A 23,462-nucleotide genomic window follows, 5' to 3' on the forward strand; every position below is an offset into this window, starting at 1 on the left:
CATTTAAGATGATAAGCCCAAAGCTGTATCTCACCAGAAGCTGAGAGTGCTTTTTCATTTTTTCCTTAGGACCCCTTAGGAAAATACCTGAAACTGTGTTCTAGAGGGCCATGGATAATGAGTGGATCTATACTTAAGTATATAAAGCTTTTAGAAATGAATTTGTAACCTCTGCATTTGTTAAAAGTACTGAAATGTGATATATTGGAACTCTATAAGGAAGTTTGTCTTACCTTAGGATGGTCTTCACAATACCCTCTACAGTCCCTTCTTACTGGTTATCAGTGCAACTATAATGATGAGCACACTTCTTATGGAGAAACAGGAGCCCCAGTTCCTCCTTTTGGATGCACCTTCTCTTCTGGTAAGGGAACTACTGTATAAGCTAGGTTTGGTCAGAAATGATCTATTTCACTCTAAAGAGGGAAAATATTTTGGGGTGTCTCCCTTTCAAGAAAAAGTAAATTAGATAGATGATAGAGTTTTTCTAATAACTGTTCTCCCCTGATTTATGAAATAGACTTTTCTTAATCTCTATGCATAATTACATATTTCTGCTAAGGGATAAGATTCTTATAGCACCATTTTTTGTTTGTTTGTTTGTTTGTTTTTATAACTGATATCCGGAAAGGGTTGCAAAGGTTCAGCCATCATGAAAACTTTTGCCCCTTTTGACCTGTTTGAATCTATCTCTTTCTACAATGCATTGGGGAACATATTAACAGAAATAGAGTACTTGTCCCTGCTGTTAAAAGTTTAAGAAAAGAAAAGTAAAAAATTGTGAAAAGGGAATATAAAATTAATAGGTTCAGCCTGCTGGTGGCTTGTATCATATGCTTTTATTTGCCATGCCTATATCATATGCTTTTATTTGCTATTGGCCAGTACCACTTTTGTTTTGTTTAATTACCATGCTTGATTCAGCCCTTCTTTAAATAAGAGATTATCTGAGGACTCTCAACCACTGCGCCACCAGGGAAGCCCAAGGATTGGTGTTTTTGAGTCACTTACTTAATTAGGTATTATGGCAAATTTTCAGCCATCTTTTTTTTTTTTTTTTTTTTTTTTGTGGTATGCGGGCCTCTCACTGTTGTGGCCTCTCCCATTGCGGAGCACAGGCTCCAGACGCGCAGGCTCAGTGGCCATGGCTCACGGGCCTAGCGGCTGTGCGGCATGTGGGATCTTCCCGGACCGGGGCACGAACCCGTGTTCCTTGCATTGGCAGGCGGACTCTCAACCACTGCGCCACCAGGGAATCCCTCAGCCATCTTTAATTCAGAAAAACCTCTCTACCATAGCAGGTGCTATTTGCGTAGAATCATCTTAGCTCTTTTCAAATAGATTGTAGTTATTCAGTTAATTTATATTTTGTTGTTTATATAGATTTAAACTCAGCTTTAAATTTTTTTGTGACTCTATATATTTTATTCTTTATTTCTTATTTAGCTCCCAATATGGAGCATATACTAGCAGTTGCCAATGAAGAAGGCTTCGTTAGGTTATATAACACAGAATCACAAACCAGTAGAAAGAAGTGCGTCAAAGGTAAGTCAGGGTCTAAAATATTTGTTTGAACATTTTTAATTCATAAAGCCTCAAGGAAGTTACTATTTGAATAAATTCTCAGTGATACTCACTTCTGATTAAGCCTGTTTAGGGGCCAGGCTGAAAGTAAATGGTGGACTGCCTTTCTGTCGATAACTGTTAACGGCAGCAAAGCCTTTACTGAAAGTTAAAAATACATTTTAGAATTAAAAACAGTTTTTCTTTTAAAAAATTAAAATTTGTTATATTATACTTAATGTGGGGAAATGTTGCTTTAAAATATTTATATTGAACAAACATCTTACATACATAAGGCAAAGTTCTACTGACCTTAGGAAGGTAATAATCTGGAACTAGTAAGTCAAGTGTTGAGATAACTAAAGTAAAACAAAGGCTATAGATGATGTAGAGGAAATACAAAGAAAACGCCACAGGTGTCACAAAGAGCTCTTACATATCAAAGAAGGTGAGGAAAATTTTTCATGAAGGATGGGACATTTGAGGCAGACTGTGGTATTTAGACCTGTGGAGGTGGAATAGGACACTCCAGGTGGAGGGAAAAGCATTAGTAAAGGCCTAGAGATAGGAAACCATAGGATATAATAAGCATATAGGGAGCGCTCCAGTTTAGTTGGAATAGGATATACAGAGAACAGTAAGAGATAGGGCCAAAGCAAGCAGAATTTTGAATGTCAAACCAAAGTATTTTAAACTCCATTCAGAGAGCATGATGAAGATTTTTGAGAATGTTTTATAAAGATTCCATTTTAGAGCATATATACCCTCATGGAAAACAATCTGATATCAAATGGTAGTTTTTTGGGGTAATGAAGGGAATGTGCTATGTGTGCAAGTCCACAAATTCTCTTTGGCCCATGGATCTTAGTGTGCTGACCACTGATCTTTTCACTACAGCTTTCAAGGCACTTCAACAGCTATTGGTATGGCTACCACAAGACATAGTTTAGACAGTTCACATTCACCATTTTCTTTGTTTAGAATGGATGGCTCACTGGAATGCTGTCTTTGACCTGGCCTGGGTCCCTGGTGAACTTAAGCTTGTAAGTGACTTTCATTTTATTGGGATCTGGGTAAACACTGGTAAAGGGTTGCTTTATTAAACTGTGAAACCTTATTTTTGAAAGGTTACAGCAGCAGGTGATCAAACAGCCAAATTTTGGGATGTAAAAGCTGGTGAGCTGATTGGAACATGCAAAGGTCATCAGTGCAGCCTCAAGTCAGTTGCCTTTTCTAAGTTTGAGAAAGGTAGGTATATGCTTACCCTCTTTCATCTCCTTAACCTCTTTCATGGTGAAGTAATAATAAGCTGTAATTGTTTCCACCCTTTCCCCTGTCAAAGTTGCTCCTTTACCTATGTAGATGTTTGAGATTCTTAATATGACTTGGAAACCTCAATGAAATTAAGTTGGATTTTAGTCCCATTCTAATGGATATTATCTCCAGCTTGTCTCTGAAAGTCAAGTGTCTTCAGATAATTTTTTTCTGTAATCTTGCAGATAAGGTAAAAATTCACAAATAGCCACAATCCCTCTGCTCAGCTTTGAGTGGCCTTTGAGGTCACAGCCTGTACTGGACACTGATTAACTCCATCTGTAAAATAGTTACTTTAACTCTACTTGTAAAATTTAAATGGAGTATGAGGCTGGGTGGGAAACCTGATAAACTGGACATGATTCTTTACCTAAAAAATTTACCACATAATTACTTTAAATGGCCCAGTTCCCTGGTATGTTTTCAACTGTTATTTACTCACAATCTTTCTATATTTATTTAACTATTATAATGGAGAAGGAAGATTATAAGAAAGAGGGCTATAATACAGAACAGTACTATAGTAGCCAGGGAAAAACTTAGCAGGGGTATCTGAATGAGCTCTTCATTTCTGTGTTTTTTGTTTTCTTTTCTCCTTCCTCCATTTGTTTCTCACTAAATGAGTGAGACAACAAACGTTCATCTCAAAGAAGTGGCTGATCAATCTGATTTTAATCTCGGAATAATAGAAATAAACAGTATAGTTCCCTTTATCATTAAAAAATATTCTATTTTTAAAAGGAATGTTTTTGTTTATTCACCTGACCACTCAGGAGTACTAAACTGAGTTGTTGAGCTGGTTTGGACTTTAAAAAAAGGTCAGTTGATTGCTGTTGAGACTGGAACCTTGAAGAGGAAATACATGACATAGTTTTTATCTCTGCATAACTTTTCATTAACACATCTGTTGTATAAAGTTAAGTATGCTTGTGTTCTAGTTTACACTCCTGTGTCAGAGTTCATTGTAAGTTTATAAAAATAATTTAAAGTCATGAAAATGTACTTAAAGTAAATTTGTTTATTTAAAGGGTAATAGAAAAGGGAAACACCATATCTTTCGGTCCCTTTACTTAATTTTTAAAACTGTGCATTGAATCTACGCCAGTGTGGTCTAGTAGAAAAAGTGGTAACCTTTATCATGGCTCCCAGTAGTTCACAGGTGCCCTAGTGTGAATTAGTCTGGTTGGACACTGCCCCCAAGGCCTCATCGTTTGGTTGCTAAAACACAGATTTTAGGCTCTACCCCCTCAGCCAAGTGTTCTTGTGCAGGACATACTTTTACAGCCATATATAGAAGCCCTGTGTTTTGTTCGGCTTTCTGCCTTTAAATTCTTGGGCAAAGTCATTTTTATCTCCCAGGACCTTCATTTCCAAATTCACAAAAACATTGTAAGCATAAAAATGAAGTGAGGGGCTTCCCTGGTGGCGCAGTGGTTGAGAGTCCGCCTGCCTATGCGGGGGACGCGGGTTCGTGCCCCGGTCCGGGAGGATCCCACATGCCGCGTAGCGGCTGGGCCCGTGAGCCATGGCCGCTGAGCCTGCGCGTCCAGAGCCTGTGCTCCGCAATGGGAGAGGCCACAGCAGTGAGAGGCCCGCGTACAGAAAAAAAAAAAAAAAATGAAGTGAGATGTGAATGCACACACACCAAAACAAACAAACACAAAACTGAGGAGCATATAAATGCTTAGTGGGTTGGTTTTTTTGGGGTTTGGTTTTTGGGGGCGGTTTTTTGTAGGTAACGTGGTAGGAAAGATCATGATCCAGTTCTTTCAGCCCTACATGGGCAGAATACAAATAATCCTAAAGGACATAGTTATACTAGTGGAATTTGCCTTCCCTAAATATCTACCACCTGAAAACATGGAAAATGTTTTCATCTCTAATTGTCAGTTGCTCACAGATGTGTGTTTTGTGTGATAAAATGGGTGTTAGAACTTCTAGTGAGTAATTAAAAATAATTATAAGTGTTTTTCTATTTCCCCTCCTACAAACTTATCTTCAAATTTGCACCTCTTTCTCATTCTTCATTCTCCAGTTTAAGGCGAATCCTTCTTCCTAGAGCACTGGTTCTCAACCTTGACTCATTAGTCACCTAGGGAGGTGTTTTGTTTTGTTTTGTTTTTATTGAAGTATAGTTGATTTACAACGTTGTGTTAATTTCTGCTGTATAGCAAAGTGACTCAGTTATACACATTGGGGAGGTTTTTTAAAATACCAATTAAGTGTGAATCTCTAGGAGGTGGGCCAGGCGTCTATTTTGTTAAAATTCCACAAGGGATTCCAGTGTGCAGCTAAGGTTAAGAAACATTCTTGATCCTCCCCAAGACCTTATGCTATCACTTACATCCCCACAGCTCCTCTGTCTTCAAGCTTTCCTTTTCTTGGCTCTTTCTCCATAGGAAAAACTCAAGCATATCTGTGGCCTGTCCAGAAAGAAACATCTTAACCTTGTATTCTCCTTCAGCTATCATCCTTTTTTTTTTTTTTTTTTTGTGGTACGCGGGCCTCTCACTGTTGTGGCCTCTCCCGTTGCGGGACGCACAGGCTCAGGGGCCATGGCTCATGGGCCTAGTTGCTCCGTGGCATGTGGGATCTTCCCGGACTGGGGCACAAACCCGTGTCCCCTGCATCGGCAGGCGGACTCTCAACCACTGCGCCACCAGGGAAGCCCAGCTATCATCCTTTCTTATTTCCTATCTCTTCTAAGTTTCTTAAGAGTAATCAAAACCCGGTTAAATGTCCTCATCTCAGTTTGGTTCAATCCATTCCATCTCTCTTCCTGAAATCACCCTGCCTTCTACTTGTTCAATATTTGACACTTCCGGCAAGTTATTTTAAAATTCATGAAAATTGTTTTCTTCCTTGGAATCTGTGATACCACTCCCTCTGGTTCTCAGTATTTCTGTTTATTCCTTCATAATTGCTTTTGTGAACTCCACTTCTTTACCTAACTTGAAGTGTTGACATGGCCCAGGATTTGGTATTTGGCCATCTTTTCCTTTCAGTCTGTACCTTCTCCCTGGACAGTTTCATTTATTCCAATTTTGTTTTGTTTTTTGCTCCACTTATATTGAACCAGATTGTATTTCCAGCTTTCACTTTTCCTACAAGCACTTCAAGTTCAGCATACCCAAAACTGAACTCATGATTTCCCCCAGCAGCACCATCTTTCCCCTGTCCTCTAAAATCCTTTCTCTTCAGCCTGAAGAAAGTCCCTTAACATTTCTTGCAGTTCGAGTCTGGTTGTAATTAACCCCCTTTGTTTTCCTTTATATGAAAATGCCTTTATTTCATCTTCACTATTAAAGGATATTTTTGTTGGATATAAAATCCAGGTTGACGGGGTTTTTCCTTTCATTACTTGAAGGTGTTATTCCAGTGTCTTCCATGGTTTCTGTGGAGAACTCTGGTCATTTGAATCCTTTCCCTGTATGTACTATGTTGTTTCTTCCGACTGCCTTTGGGGTTTTCTGTCTTGGTTTGCAGCAGTTTGACTGTGATGTGTCTAGACATGGTTCCCTGCAAAATTATCCTGTTTGAGCCTTGCTGAGCTTTTTGAATTTGTAAATTTACAAATATGTGTCACTGAATCTGAGAATTTTTCTGCCATGATTTCTTGAAATATTTTTTTCTGCCCAATTTTCTCTCCTGGGACTCCAATTACTCATGTATTAGACTTTTTGAAATTGTCCCATGAATCCTTGAAGCTTTCTTCATCTTTATCAGTTTTCTTAAATTTGAGATATAATTAACACCCCATAAAATTCACCCATTTAATGTGTACATTTCACTGGTTTTTAATTTTCTTATAGAGTTTTGCAGCCATCACCACAATCTAAGTTTAGAATGTTTCCATCAACCCAAAAAGAAACCAGAACCTGTTAGCAGTACTTTCCGTCTTACCAGCCCTACACAACCACTGAACTACTTTCTCTATATATAATTTGCCTCTTCTGCACCTTCGTATAAATAGAACCACACAATATGTTGTTGGCTTCTTTCACTTAGCATAATGTTCAATCTTATTTTTCTCTCTTCCTCAGATTGAATGATTTCTGTTGATCTGTCTTCAAGTTCATAGACGTTTTCCTCTGTTCTCTCCATTCTGCTCTTAAGCCTATCCAGTGAATTTTATCATTTCAGAAGTTGTGGGCTTGGGTTCTAAAATTTCCATTTGTTTTCAATAAGTTTTAGACACTATCCTAAGTGCTTTTTTATACATGACCTCAATCCTTGTTATCAACCCTATTAGGTGGGAATTATTATCCCCATTTTACAGATAAGCAAAACTAAGGCATAGGGAGGATATGTAACTTGCAAAGGTTATTATTTTTGGCAGTATGTATCCAGAGCCCATATTGTTACTCTGCTGAGATTTCTCATCTTTTCATTGATTATGAGTGTCTCTTTATTTCACTTGACAGTAATATCTGTTTTACAACCAGACCTGATAAATCAACATCTGGGTTGTTTTGAGGCTGGCCTCTGTTGATTTCTTTTCCCTTGAGAATGACGCATTTTCCTGGCTCTGTATATGGCAAGTAACTTAAGATCATACCCTGGGCATTGGGAATGGTGTGTTGGACTCTGAATTCTGTTATGTTGCTCAGGAAAGAGTTGGTGTTTTTGTTTTAACAGGCAGTTAAATCATTTAGACTCAAATAGCATAATGTGAAGGCAGTCAGTTCAGAAGATCGGATCTCAATTCAGTTCTTTAATTTAAGCCTTAGTTGGAAGCTGCTTTTAGCTATCCTATGCACATATGGTTTGGGGGTCAGCCAGAGACTTGAGCTAAGTTTAAACACAGAATTAGGGTTTCCCTTTCTCTGCTGTCTCCAGGCTTCCCCACTTCCTCAGGCAGCTCTTCTTGCCCCTGTCCTCTCTTCCTAGTTCCTCTGGCTTGAAAGATGGTCTTTTTGTTGGCCCTTTGGCTGCCTGGTTCTGATGCTACAACTGTGGCTGCCCTCAAGGTAAAACCACAAAAAATCAGGAACTTACCCTAGGCCAGTCACTTGCTTCAGGTGTTGACTCCCTTACAAAAATTGTATGTTTTTGGTCAATCTGTATGACCCTCAAGTAGCTGTTTTTTGTATTTTGACCAGAACACTTATCAAATTAATCCACCTACAATTTGATAAGTGCTCCCTCTTTCATACAGGAAGCAGAATTTTTTGGTTTAATTTTAAAGAATAAAGTATGACAGATAAACTGGAGTTCCCCTGTGTTCCCTCCCCTGATCTCACCGCTCTCCTTCCATCCCCAGAGGCAACGCCTTTCACAAACTTTATGTGGATCTGGTTTGTATCTTTATACTGAGACAATACAGCTTGGAGGTTTGGAATATGGGCTCTGGATACATACTGCCAAAAATAATAACCTTTGCAAGTTACATATCCTCCCTATGCCTTAGTTTTGCTTATCTGTAAAATGGGGATAATAATTCCCACCTAATAGGGTTGATAACAAGGATTGAGGTCATGTATAAAAAAGCACTTAGGATAGTGTCTAAAACTTAATAAGCACTCAGTATATTTTGGTTATTGCTTATTTATCATTATTCTTACTACAACTTTATAGTATAGTATTTCATGTGGTTTTAAAGAAAATTTACAGAGAGGGATTATTCTATCAAGTTTTTGCTCAACATAAGCATTTTGAGTTCTTTATAATCCTTTCCCTTCACAGCTTTGTTTTCTTATTTGTGTTGAGCTATATATTTTATCATTTTTAATCTCCAGGGCCAATTACAGTACCTAGCATATAATAGATACTCTAGGAAATTTAAATTGAAATATATGTGTCACTGACTGGTTTTGTTAACTTCTTGATAAACTGTTTATGTGTCTGCAGCTGTCTTCTGTACAGGTGGAAGAGATGGCAACATTATGGTCTGGGACACCAGGTGCAACAAAAAAGGTAATCTAGTTCCATTTTAATTTTGATATATGTGGGATTGCCCCATAATAATTCTGAATGAAAGAATCAACTATTTCACCTGATTACCACCAGGGGGCACATGTTCATAAACCCCAATTCTGCTCTGTTCAGTTCTCAGGATCTTAGTGATTGTTTTAAGTATTACCCTCCATATTTACCTCATATTGTCTTCTGAACTATAATGCCATTTACCTAAGTTATTGATGGAATTGAAATTATTAGTACATGATCTTTTATTTTAATTTTAAAAATTTGGGAACTTTTAAGAATTGGATTAAATTAAATATAATTATACTCATATTGCCCCATGATACCATTAAGCAGAAAGCAATGATCATCTCCCTGCTTCACTTTTTTGTAAAAACATTATTTTTAATAGACTATTTTTTAGAGCAATTTTAGATACACAGCAAAACTGAACAGAATGTACAAAGAGTTCTCTCTGTACTGATATACCTCCTGTCCCCACACAGCCTCTCCCACTGTCGACATGTCCAACGTCCAACCAGAGTTGGACATTTGTTACGATTGGTGAACCTACTCTGACACATCATTATCACCCAGTGTCCGTCTGTACTTTACATTATGGTTCACTCTTGGTATTATACATTCTCTTGGTTGTGACAAACATATAATGACATATACCTACCATTATAGTATCATACAGAATAGTTTCTCTGCCCTAAAAGTCCTCTGTGCTCTACCTATTCATCCTGCACGCCCCCCAACCTCTAGCAATCACTGATCTTTTACTATCTCCATGGTTTTGTTCCCAGAATGTCACATAATTGGAATCATACAGTATGTAGCCTTTTCAGATTGCCTTCTCTCACTTAGTAATACGTATTTAAGGTCTGTTTATGGCTTGTTATCTCATTTTTTTTTAGCACAGAATAATATATCATTGTCTACATATGCCACAGTTTTATTCATACATTCCCCTACTGAAGGATATCTTTGTTGCTTCCAAGTTTTGGCAGTTATGAATAAAGCTGCTATAAATATCCATGTGCTTATTTCCTTTTTATACATCATAATCTCACCACAAGAGATGTAGTACAGTAGCCCTGCTGGCTTCTAATTTCACTAATTTAATAAAGAATATAATTAATTTTGACATCTTATATATAAATGTTACATTCAGCACGGGAATAAAGTTCTGAAACCTAAACCATTTACCTTGGAATATTTTTCAGATGGATTTTATAGGCAAGTGAATCAAATCAGTGGAGCTCACAATACCTTAGACAAGCAAACCCCTTCAAAACCTAAGAAGAAACAGAATTCAAAAGGGCTTGCTCCTTCTGTGGTAAGGTTTTATAACTGTATACATGTGTGCAGATCTTGACAGTAGCATAGAGTCTCATTTTAGGGAATTCGTTGGGCATAAAATAGGAGCTAGAGATTCAGTCAATGAATGAGAATCTTCATTTCCTCTTGATGTCACTGGTTTATTGCTTAATACCAGTTCAGTACCTATGGTACTGGTACTCAAACTCTAGTGTGCAACAGAGTCACTTGGGGAATATGTTAAAAATTCAATTTCCTGAGACTCATCCCTAGAGATCTCCATGCATACACATCATCTACAGTATGATGTGATTCATTAGGAAAGGGAGATGGGTAGTTTGAAGAAGCATATTAAGTACCATGATACAGTATTCTGTAGGGGAAAGGAATCCCTGTTGTTGTTTTCATAATATAAACTGCAGAAAAGATATGGGTTTTTTATTATTTTTGTTTTTTAATATTTGGCAAAAGATTATAAAATATTTTGAGAAATATTGGGGTAAAATATAGTACCTCTTTAGCATATTATAGTCAAAGCTCAAACAATGCCCATAATACAGCTTTTTTCTTTAAGAAAAATCACCAGTGTTCTTACTTGAATTTGTTTATTTTTCTAGTATTCTTGGTGTATAGAGTCTTAGTTAATATTTTGGGGACGTGTGGTTGCTAGAACATTAGGACTTAAAATTACACGGGCATGAATGGAAACTGACAGGGTTAGCATGTGATTTTTGGAGGCCAGATGAAGTTAAAATGAGTAACATTTCAGACTTTTCATCAGATTCTTAGCCAAGAAAACTTAACAGCAATTAGGAGGTAAAACTCTACTAGCTCCTTTAGAGTTTTCATAGCATGTAACCATCTTTCGTTCACAATTCTTTAGACACTCGTATATGACAATCTGGATAGATGGCAACATTTTATAGATGAAACAGGTACAGGTTAAATGAGGTTCCTAAGGATAGACAGTAGGGATGATTTCAAATAGAGCTAGTAGACTTAGACAAGTACTAAAATCTTGTGTTAATCACCAGTTTTTTCTTGAATACGAGTCAAAGTGTTCATACTATGTAATATAACATGATGTTTAGGTCACTTCCTTGCTAAAATTACTTCTTGGTCTGCATATATATCTGACTAGGATTATTGGAAGGGCAAGATCTAGTCATATTCAGTTTAGGGGAAAAAGCCATCATTTTAGCGCCTTGGTCTCTTGATAGTGAAGATTGTTATAGCCAAAATAGGATTTCCTTCTTTTCTTTTTCTTCCTTGTGCTGTAGGATTTCCAGCAGAGTGTTACTGTGGTCCTCTTTCAAGATGAGAATACATTAGTCTCAGCAGGAGCCGTGGATGGGTAAGACGAGTCTTTATTTCTTGGTTCTTTTGGTGAGCTGTCTTTCATGAACTGGGATGGGGAAGTCACCTAGACCCATTATAATTCAATGTGTGTGCTTTTAACTTTCAACATAGTGAGTACCCAGCTGAGAAGAGGAATTACAGATCACACTGGAAAATATCTAGTTAGGACTCTTGCTCAAATTATTAAATGAGATAATGTATCACACTTAGCACATTTCTAGCACATAGGAGGAGTGTTGGCTGCTGCTGCTATTATAGAGAAGCTGGCTGGGTAACTTGCTTGTCTGTGCAGTGTAATTTAATCAAGGATTCTTATTTTGAGGAGCAAAATTTCTGTTACAGGCATATATCAGAGATATCGCAGGTTTGGTTCCAGACCACTGCAATAAAGCTAATATCACAAAAAAGGGAGTCACACGAATTTTTTTGGTTTCCCAGTATATATAAAAGTTATATTTATATTATGCTGTATTTATATTAGTATATTATAGTTTATTATATTACTATATAGTTATATTTACATTGTAGTCTACTAAGTGTGTGATAGCATTATGTCTAAAATAATCAATATACAGACCTTAATACAAAAATATTTAATTGCTAAAAAATGCCAAAATAATTACAATAGTAGCATCAAAGATCACCAATCACAGATCACTATAACAAATATAATAATGATGAAAAAGTTTGAAGCATTGGGAGAATTAGCAAAATGTGGCACAGAAACATGAAGTGAGAAGATGCTTTTGGAAAAATGGCACCTATAGACTTGCCACAAACCTTCAATTCGTAAAAGAACGCAATATCTGTAAAGCACAATAAAGCAAAGCACAGTAAAATGAGGTATGCCTGTATTTTTGATTTTGTCTTTTCTGGTTTAGTAATATCCTAAAAGGAGGAATATGATTCTGGACATGTAACTGGCATTTCTGGGAGCAATCTAACTAGATTGATAGGCCTAAAGACTTTCACATACTTTCCTTCTATGATTGCTCTGAATTTTTGGCTTCCAAATAAGTTTGTGATAGTTCTTGATTGTTTGCTTTGTTGGAATTTAAGTTCATTGAGTATAGGGGCTCTTTTTAAAATTCTCTTCTTTGCCCCGTTTTTGCCCCTATCTCCCAAGACATCCCTCCCTTCAAAAGTTTTAATTTTAAAATATGATGGCTTAATAAACTAGAATTTCTGTTGTGTCCTCTGGACACTTAAACTCTTCTGTGGACTGAATTCTCAGGCACAAATGTAGAATTATCTAAAGGTTATTAGTTATATTTGTAAATGGCTGTGAAAGCTTTGCTTCCAAGGATACTTCCCTTTTATAACCAAGCTTGTGTTTTCAAGTTGCCTACAAAGTAGATGTAGAAGATTAAGAAAATTATTCCAATAGATGAAATGAAAAAATACTTTATTTCACAGGAAAATTTGTTTAGACTAGATTACTTAAGGAGTTAATATATGAAGATATAACCATAGGGACAGAGCTTAACACTTAATGATGTCAGAAGTTACATGCAGAATGTTAAAGGCTTAGGAAGTGCTTTTTTCTGAAAACAATGAAACAATGACTATCAGCAGTCAACCTTCATCTTCCTTTTCCGCTCCCTTGAAGTAAACTCAGGGCAACCCATCAGTGGGTCAGATCACATCTGTTTCCGTTCTGCCAGAATTGTTAGCCTGACGTTGGAGACAAGAGTATGAGATAGTTCAATCTGTTTCCCAATGACATATCCTCACTGTACCTGGTTGATGTGCCAGAGGAATTAGATTAAAAGTCATTTCACATTCATATGTAGTTGAAACTGATTGGTGTTGGAGAAAGACTATAAAATAACTATTTCTTTACCTTGGTTTTTAGGGTAATCAAAATATGGGATTTACGTAAGAATTATACTGCTTATCGGCAAGAACCCATAGCATCCAAGTCTTTCCTGTACCCAGGTAGCAGCACTCGAAAACTAGGTAAGCCTTTGCGTATTCATTAGGACTTTTTTGTAGGGCTTTTTTGGATATGTAAGTTTTGTTAAAATTTTTAAAGTAAATATCAAGCTAGTTTTCAGCAACTATTATTCTCTGTTGACTTGAGAAGCTAATATATGGAAGTATCTTTTTGAAGTTCAAAAGATAGAAACTCCTAAGAATAATTTTGGTTTGTATATACTTTAGGGAAGAAGAATTCTGATGATTCTTGTGAAATGATCTAAAAAGATCATTTTCACCTCAGTTCTACTCTCCTTCATCAGCACATGCTAACTAAAGTTTCCTTTTTCTAGGATACTCAAGTCTGATTTTGGATTCTACTGGCTCTACTTTATTTGCTAACTGCACAGATGACAACATCTACATGTTCAATATGACTGGATTAAAGACTTCTCCAGGTAGGAGCTTACTCATTCAGATTCTCTTTCCTGGAAACTAATAGGGTTTTTTTTGTTAATGAGAATTTAATGTTGATTTTTTTTTTTTTTTTCTGTACCAAATTTATGAAGACATATAAGGACTTTGGGATCTTCGATTAGTTCCAGTGATGTTTTTATAGATGTATTTACCTTGTGATGATTTCACAAGTGAACAGAATCCTGCTCTGTGTGGTAACTTAATAGTGAGTCTCTCCCGAAATTATACCCCTTTGGGTATACTTAAAATTATCTCAATTTTTGTGGGATAGAGAAGGCTGTTCTGCCCAGGTTTTGTCCTATTTGGGAACTGTTCATTAAAATTAGGGGACCTCTGGATGTTTTCCCTAACCTCACCTTTTTATTTTTCTTCAAGAAAATTATAAGTGGAATCTGACTTTAAAGCTGATAAATAACATTTTAAAAAATCAAAGTTTTTCAAGCATACTCTAAGAGGGTTATTTGAATTTCATCATTTTAAGAACATTATCAATTATTTAAGCAAGCTGCATATTTTGTAACCTACTTCTCAGGTATAGCTCTGTCAGAAACTTGACTTTGAATTCTATAACCAATCCCTAGAGCTACCCAGTTCCCAGTAAAGTAAGATGTGTTGATAAAAAAGAAATCTTAAAATTGTACAGAATTTAGCTGGGCTCTTAGAGAAGTTTCTAAAGACTGACCCCTAGCCATTGTTAGGACTTTGGTATCTGTGGCAGTTACCCAATTGGTATTTTCAGTGCCCTGGGTTAGGTCTGACGTTGTCTAAACAAGAATAAGAGTATTTGGAAAAGGGAAGAGGTTTTATAACTTTGCTTGCTGTCTTCGTGAATGGAATTAGAACTTGGACAACTTCTAATTTATTTAGCCGTATAAAACAGACTCTTTCAAATTTTTCCCTAAAAGATAAAAGCCTAATTATATTATCAGATGTCCAAGAGCTCTTTCTGTATCATTTTGTTATAGTGTGGCACCAAAAGGGGCTTTGAATTTAGTTGTCCTTCTGCCATTAAAACAAATATGCCCAAGGCCACTTTACTAATAATTTAGTAACCTTTTTCCTGTGCTCCTGAAATAATTTGATTGGCTCTCATATATAGATAGGTAGGTGGGTAGATACATAGGTATGTTCCTTAGAAATTGAAAGACAGACGTGTGTGTGTGTGTGTGTGTGTGTGTGTGTGTGTGTGTGTGTGTGTGTGTGTGAGAGAGAGACACATCTGGTAATTGCTCGTCTTTTTCAAAACTTTAGAAAGGGTCCTGGACTCAATACTTGATCTCCTATACTTTTAATTCACAGCATTTTATTACACTAAGTGATGTTCATAAAGATGACTCTGAAGCACTTTAATGAAGATTTTAAAAGCCCGAACTGTCAAAGATTAAATTAAACTAATTAAAGCCAATACAGGTTTTAGAAGGATTTTTCACATGGTTTGAAACATTTACTGTGTACTTTATGTTGGCTTTCTTAGACCAGCAGAGGGCAATGAATACTTACGAGTTTAGTGGGAAATTTGGTCTATAGTTTTCCATTCGTAGCTAAGAGTTGAGAAAGATGAACAATTGTAGTTTTGGAGTTGTAGTCAGAATAAAGGAGCCTGTTTATTTCGTGGGGATTTATCTATCATAGTTGCTCTATAATATGTGTATCTGAATTGATTCATATCCTGCTTAACTTTCACAATAATAGTATTTGATGTGGGGGTTATTTGATGTGCAGGCTTTTTCTTAAAGGCCTATAAACACAAAGTTTTTTTCCAGTGTTATTCTAGCAAAAGGAAGGGATTTTTGTGAGTACTTACAGAAAGCTGTTAAGTCCCTTAATAATTCTTTTTTCCCCTCCATTAGAAGATTGGAGTGAAATATTTTTTCCTGCCTAAATGTATCCTTAAATTTTCTAATGACTGAGATTTTTTTCTTTTATTTCCTAGTAGTATTCTGATGCCAGAGGCCTCAGGTTTTGGTCTCCTTAGGATAAAAGAACTTGTCAAGTACGTTATGCTAGATTGGATAGTGAGAAGTCTAAACCTAACCTAGTTGGAGTATCTTACATATGAATATATAGCTTACCCCACTTCAGCCTATTTAAAGTGCTAGATTTAAGGTTACCGCATCTCAGATAAGCTATCCATAAATCTTAACTCTCCTTTCATTGATTTTTACCTGTTCATACAACAAATGTTTGAAGATCTCCTCTGTTCAAAGCATTATAAGAAAACGATATTTATGAAATTTATCCTTAAGATAAGTCTAAGAGGAGGAAAGACGAATGTTTAATGCAACGGAAGAAACCTAGCCTAGGGTGGGGAGAGAGGGTCTAATAAAGGCACTTTACTAAAGGATTGGACCCCAGCTCCATTCTTGTCCTTTAAGAATATTTTTCATCACTTTCTTCTCTACAGCCAGCTCCATACCAAGTATTTGGGTTTAGATTGTGAGATTGGGTGTAATATAAAGCCTCTTTCTAGGATTTCCATTCTTTCCCTGCCAATGTCCAGTTCTTTTTTATTTGGTGACTAGCTTGACCATCTGCTTCAGTAATCAGTACACTAATAAAACTTGTTAGAACATGTATACTCCTCATTTATTTGAAAACTGGAAATAACAAGAGCCAAGTAATTTGATTTTTTTTCCTCTGGCAGTGGCTATCTTCAATGGACATCAGAACTCTACCTTTTATGTTAAGTCCAGTATTAGTCCAGATGACCAGTTTTTAGTCAGTGGCTCAAGTGATGAAGCTGCCTACATCTGGAAGGTAAGTTACCAAACTTTCCCCACAAAGGTGAGGCTGAAGTATTCTTGCAAATATTTCTTCTGTCCAAGATGAGGTAAGGTTAATGTAAACACATACTTTAACTTTTCTGTATCAGATGTTTAGTAAAAATTGCTTCTTGCCTCTTAATATAGCCAAAACTTCACTCTGATTCTGACAGAAGATATCACACTTTCATGGTCAGCTTCTCAGAAATTAACAATCCATATCCTCCAACAGTTTTACAGATTATCAGGAAGTTGAGAATTCAGAAGACTGGAAAGAATCTTAAATACTTTGTCCTGCTTCCTGGAAAAACATGCTGTTCTGCCTTTCTGCCCTGTGTTTTCAAACTCTCATTCAAAACACAGTGTTTGGATACTAGAATCCTACCCCCGAATCACACTTGCAAAAAACACTCACTCAAAAATATTCATATAGTAATTGTGTTCTTTAGTCTCCTCTAAGTGGCCAATCTTCAGGCTATTGAAATAGATGTGGTTGCTTTGTTAGTTTTGTACATCTTTAATAGCATTATTTATTCATTTATTTATTTATTTTACAGATTTCCCATTTCTGTTACAGAAATTTATAATTTCTTTTTTTACATTTTAAATAAACAGTGGTTCTAAAGTGACTACTCTAGGCTAAGAAACTTAATGCTGTCAATTTGAAGTCAAGTGGAGAAAATTGAAATATAAGTAGCACTTGCTGACCACTGGAAAATGTCTCTTGTGGAATAATTAATTATAGAAATGTCTGAGTTCAGAGAAGGAATAAGAGCATTAAGGCATTGTTTTCCTAGGGCTAGAAATTATTATCTTCCAGATTGCCCTACAATATCATAAACTTCCTTGATATTGGTGAATTGAATGATCAGAGTTCACACATTTTGGATTTTAGAGTCATAATGTCTAAAACTTCATAGACCTATAGGTTCAATATTATCAAATTCCTTCTCAGGAGGAAATTGTATCATTCTTAGTACTGCCAATCTCTAGAAAGTCATATCTTTAATGCAGGGCAGGGGTAGATCCTGTCAGGTATGAAGCATAATTCTTCAGCTTAATTTCATCTGGTCCTGAGGGAGGTACTAAAAAATGCTTTTTCTATATACCTCTAGGTTTGCAACTCTAGTTGCAAAAATGCAACACTACCTTATCAAAAGCTTTAGTAACAATAACCTAGATGGTCACAAGGTGGAGATACTGTTCTATCCAAGATGCCTTTGTGTTGACCTTACCTCTTTTTCTTCAAGCACATTTGTTGTATTTTTAAAATGAAAAATTTGCTTATAAAATATACAGTTGAGAACTCCCTCTTATGGTAAGAGTTTTTGCATAGCTTCCTGTCTATAAAATTCTTCTGACTTGAGCTTTAAACTTTATGTGACTAGCACTAATGTTTCTGTCTCATAATCTGGTCTTATGCTGTGTATTTATTGTCTTTTGGTTTTCCCTTTCCCCTTCCCTCACTGTTTTACCTACATTTCCCTTCTCTACTATGGTTCCCAACTTAGAGGATTTTATTCCTACCAAGGTCTGTATTTTTTTAAGGTTTTTCTTAAAAACAAAATTTCAGACATACCAAAAAGTATAATAAAGGATTATGCAAAAAAAAAAAAACTTTAGGCACTGATCATTTTTTTAAATCATTTAAAATCAGCTTCTTAATTATATATATATATAAAATTATATGTTATGTATGTGTATATGTATAGTCTTATTGCCAATTCTTCAATTTATTTGTTTTCTGTGTTTTGTTTTTTTCTTTTTATTGCCAAGCCTTAAAGTTCCTCCCTAGCTCTAGTACGAATGCTTGCTTTTTTTTTTTTTCCTTCTTGGTTTCAGGAAATCAGGGTTGAGGGTTGCTTCCTCTCTTTAAAGACATGAAGTAAAGATACTTGGTGGTTCATTAGTAACCCATTTCAGGCATTCAATCAGTAGGTATCACACACATGGGTGACCCTTTCTGAATTCTAGGCTGGGTCACATGTCGGTGCTGAATGATGTGGTTCAAACATGATGTTCTCCTGCCTGTCCCTCAGTGTGCAGATTCTGATATTTGAGATCCTGGCAAACTTACTGCTCCTAAAATTGAATGTGCCTAGTGAGGTGGCTCAGTTTCTCTTTTCCATGATAAGGAAAAGTGGGAGGGGTGTAATTTAAAAAAAATTGCACACAAGCTGAGTATTCAGGCTGTTAGGTCAGAATTCTCTCAGGTGTTAGGATTCTCCTATGCCAAAAAAGCCCATGGGCCCAAGAAAACAGGGTGAAAGAAGGGAATTTTAGATCTCAAGACAGAAGAGAATGGCCTTTTAATCCTCACCACTGGCCAGCATAGAGGAGATGTAACATAATTAGACTTTCTGACACTGAGGCCTGAGACTTAAGAATTAAAAGATTTAATATTATGTTATTTTTCTTTTTTAATTTCCTACCCCTTGTCCTCCTCTCACCCCTACCCACCTCCCCTTCCCTGGTTCATTTCTGATAGAGCCACTGAATAGTATTGAAGTGGTTATAAATAAACTGATTTGGCACCATCATTCTACCACTGATTGGCGAAACATTGAGCCTGACACTTTAGGAAGTATAAATGATCTCTTGGCAAAAATGAAGATTAAGTTTGGTTTCTAACTGGGCAGAGTAAGGAGGTTTTTTGAGGAAAAGTGCTGATCTTTTTTTCATGTTCAAGTATACAAAATGTTTTATGAAGTCTGTAGGTTAGAGCCAGTTACTTCATAGTTCTGGGAGTTTTAACTTCGGAATTTCTCATGCCTTGAGTTAGTCTTTATTCTATAACAACTAAAATTTGTAAGAGAGGACAATTTTCTGTGTTTTGACCATTCTCAGAATGCATAGATATTTAAGTGTCTCTTGGATTTAATAGTCACCTCTTGTTTGAAAGTAGAGGGAGGTTTTTAAAAAATGAAATTATCATTGTGATAATATTTTTATAATAATGAAGTGACAGTAAATAAAAACTTATTTGAATAAAAATGAAGGATTTAAAAGTCACCTGAGTTTCATTAGAAGAAATTAATCTTCTTTGAAGTAGTCACCAAGTATAGTTTACCATACTAGGATAGTCCTCAACTGTGAAAGCACTTGTTACTAACGTTCATAAAAACTTGTTGGACATCAGTTCTCATTCCAGTCCACAACATGCCCTTCCCTCCACTTTTTTTTGTTGAGATAGAATTTGTATAATGTAAAATTCACCATTGTAGTCACCTTAAAGTGTACAATTCAGTGATTTTTTTTTTCACATAAGCACAGTATTGTGCAACCATCCCCACTGTCTCATTCCCAAATATTTTCATCACCCCATACCCTTTAAGAGTCACTTTCAGCTTCTGGCAACTACTAACCTATGTTCTGTCTCTAGGGATTTGACTATTCTGAACATTTCCTATAAATGATCTTTTATGCCTGGCTTTGCTTTCACTTAATGTTTTCAAGGTTTATCCATGTTGTTGCATGTATCAGTACTTCATTCCTCTTTACGACTGAATATTCCATTGTATGTATAGACCTTGCTTTACTTATTTATTCATCAGTTGATGGAGATTTAAATTATTCCACTTTTTGGCTTTATGAACAAAGCTACTATGAACATTCATGTACAGATTTTTGTTTGAACATGTCTTCAGTTCTCCTAGGAGTGTATACCTAAGAGTAGAATTGCTGGGTCATGTGGTAATTAATTCTGTGTTTAACTGTTTGAGGAACCTTCCCCTCACTTTTAATGCTGTGTAAAGTACCTGGCTCATGGTAATCATTTCAATAAATGCTGACTTTTGTTACTATTATTATTCCTGCCTTATTATCAAATTGTAAAAAGTTTTTCTAACAGGTCTACCCTTTGTGTTTTTTTTCTTTTAAATCCTATAGATAAATGCAGAAATGTACATACATTCTATTGGTGGATATTTGTTTTTTCTTGACATTAATTTTAATCTTTGGTATAGACAGTCAGGTTTTCCTAGGTATTTTAATGCCTAGGAAAATGAGGAAGGGGCAGGATCATGAAATAAAGAGCTAGAAGCAACAGGCAAGTAAACCAATGGAGTAAAATAATGTGTTGTTACCAGGGAGGGTCAGGAGGACATGAGGATTTCCTCTTCCTTTTAACTTGCTGCTTGCAGTACTCCTTGGGCCTTGGGTAGAGAAACTTTATGGGCTGGGGCCATAAAGAATTTCTGTGACTTGAGATAGAGACTATCTTGAAAGTCTTTTCTAAAATATGCTACCTTGTGAAAGAATGAGCTCTTGTTCTCTGTGGCATTGTAGGAGTAGGCAGCAAGTGAGGTCCTTTTAGATCTCAAGAAAAAGCCCAGCAAGGCAAATTAGATTCTGCTCTTTGTCTTCTTCAGCTTTTTGAATCATTACATATGTGCCATTTAACCCAAGAGAGGAGTAGTAATAATTGAGTTGGGTAACCTTATGAATCAGTGTGTCGAATCCCTTTAACTACAGTCTGAGGAGTCCATTAAGCTTACTTAGTAATTCTCACAAATATTCTTCCCAGAATGCCTCCACTTTCTTCATACAAATGAGCAATGATTCAGATCTTCAGGAAAATGAAAAGAGAATAATTTCTCCTTTTCAAACACATGCTAATAATAGCTGTGTGAGTTTGTACTCCATGTTGTGCTGATTAATGCCCATGGCCTCTGATAGGGATTGGCAGCTCTTGAATGAGTCAGCTGTCAAATGCACATCACTAATGGCATCGAATGAGTGTGAAAATATTCTTAGTCACATGTGTAGTACTGCACAATGTGACCCTTCTTTATACATTAAAATGTATTGAGATGTGGCAATACTTAACTTGAAAATTCAAGATTTCTTTAAGCAAATGAATTTAAATAAAATTTTAGAGGAATTTTTTTTCCAAAATGGATAAAAAGTGCCATGTAGAATATAGCTTATACCCCTTCAAAATGAAGGAGTATAACTGGGCTTTCTTAAAAGTCAGTGAGTCTTCTTTTGGAAGAAAGACTGTCCTCTTGTCCCAAGAGATCTGCTAGCATGTCTCAGGTACCTTCAGGACTTAGTAAGTGCAGCTTTCCTGGAAGTAGCTGACTAGAGAAGATCTAAAGTTGTCTAGGCTCCACTTGAAGTGTACTACCTAGTTGCTGAACCTTACCCTTTCAGTCTTGAATTCTAGTCAAAATACATATAGCTAAGTTGTCCTGATTTGAAATAAGACGTGTCCTGGTATGTAAGCTCATATTGTTTACTTATTTTGGCTATTTTCATTCTGTTTTCTCAGATTAATGACAGAAATACTTTCATTGCCCATTGGGACTTTTTCTGAGCTATAAGTAGGCATGTCTAGGGGCTTTTGGTAACAACCCTAAAGCTCTCTAAGGTACAGATATGGAGAAATTCGAAGCCTCTGTCTGGGAGACCTACCACTGCTCTGCTGACTTGTTTTTTTCTTTTTGATGTTGTGATAGGTCTCCATACCCTGGCATCCTCCTACTGTGCTCCTGGGTCATTCTCAAGAGGTCACATCTGTGTGCTGGTGTCCATCAGACTTCACAAAGGTTTGTAGGTGAATCTGTGGTTGGTTTAAAAAGTAGATCACAGGTTTGTAGGTTTTCCCAAGGTTAGCTTGAGAGTTAATACAGACTTTTATGTTTATATAGACATTTAAAAGATCTAGAGGCCATCCAGAATCTGTATCATCATTAATCACACATATTCTATTTTTTATACCAATAGATAAACTGTATTATGCACTAAAGAATAAGTGGATTTCTTAGTTCCCTAGAGTCATTCCTTTCCTAAACATAGGATTTAAGTTTTTAACATTAATAAAATTTCATTTTAAAATCGAAGGTAAAAAGAAAATCTAAGGTGAAAACTAGTGTTTCTGACTTTCTACATATTATCAATGTGGTGTATTAAAGGTAACACCTTGACTGTTCTTCACAGTCCAGTTTGGGTTCTCACATGCCTGAAAAATGCTTACTGTGAAGTCTTAACGTGTTAGGCTGTCTGTGACTAAACTAGAGAAGAAGTAGCTCCAAAGTATTTTAGACACTTTGAAAAGAAGAAAATATACTCACTTAAAAATTTTTTTAATAGTGATACTAAAAACAAGTAAAAACCCTGAAAGGTAGAAATCCCAGAAACATAAACAAACTCCACATACATGTAGGGATTTCATATAATAGTGGCCCGAGTTCCACTCACTTCTCCAGGGCCTACCTTTGGTCTTTGGGTTATTTTGGGTTTGCAGGAAATGTCCCTTCTGTGGAGAACTCCTTTTTATCTATTATGTTTTGAAGGTTTGTTGCCTATTATTCCCATCTGTTTTTTTATCTTCCAGAATCTTCTCATGGTCTGATCTACTCATGGCATCCCTGCTAGCTTTCCAGTACTACTGTGGATTTCCTTTTATTTCTATATCCCTATATAACCATTTCTGTGATGAGCTTCATGATAGACATTTTTTGAAATCATTGCTTTAATCACCAAAAATTACACCCCTATGGCATTTTCCCTCTAATATTCCCTGTGATTTCCAGTGAAACGTCTGCTTTTAATGTGGAATTTTATATCTTCATAGAACTTACTGAGATGATTTTTTTTTATTATTCAGTTAATTATCATCTTTTTCCATCCATCATATATTGCCCTTATCTCTTTGCACAGAAAAGACTCAAAGGAAGTAGCAGGGCTGTTTACTCATACCAATTTAACGACCACCTTTTTAAAAGGTTCTTTAAAATAATTTTGTCCCGAGCCTAGAATTAGGAAGATAAAAATACCGCTTTAAAAAAAAAAAAAAGATTTACACTTTGAAATTGAAAAAACTTGGATTTAAATTCTAGC

The 23,462-nt window shown here is 36.1% G+C and overlaps 1 protein-coding gene across 6 annotated transcripts in view; it reads left to right on the forward strand.

Annotated features, from left to right (window-relative positions):
* DTL (denticleless E3 ubiquitin protein ligase homolog) overlaps positions 1–23,462 on the forward strand; it is a 40,275-nt gene that overhangs the window by 4,867 nt on the left and 11,946 nt on the right. For all 6 annotated transcript variants that reach the window (XR_004486219.2, XM_033438066.2, XM_033438065.2 and 3 more), the window contains exons 2-12: positions 239–364; positions 1,447–1,545; positions 2,545–2,606; positions 2,691–2,811; positions 8,728–8,793; positions 10,011–10,123; positions 11,385–11,458; positions 13,319–13,422; positions 13,734–13,838; positions 16,502–16,614; positions 22,079–22,168. Coding sequence is in view for 5 of the 6 variants with exons in the window: in XM_033438066.2 (XP_033293957.1) it covers positions 239–364; positions 1,447–1,545; positions 2,545–2,606; positions 2,691–2,811; positions 8,728–8,793; positions 10,011–10,123; positions 11,385–11,458; positions 13,319–13,422; positions 13,734–13,838; positions 16,502–16,614; positions 22,079–22,168 (1,073 nt within the window). In the remaining variant the exon portion in view is untranslated. The remainder of the gene's footprint in view (positions 1–238; positions 365–1,446; positions 1,546–2,544; positions 2,607–2,690; positions 2,812–8,727; positions 8,794–10,010; positions 10,124–11,384; positions 11,459–13,318; positions 13,423–13,733; positions 13,839–16,501; positions 16,615–22,078; positions 22,169–23,462) is intronic.

This window comes from Orcinus orca, chromosome 1 (genome assembly GCF_937001465.1).
Source record: "Orcinus orca chromosome 1, mOrcOrc1.1, whole genome shotgun sequence".
Lineage (NCBI taxonomy): Eukaryota > Metazoa > Chordata > Mammalia > Artiodactyla > Delphinidae > Orcinus > Orcinus orca.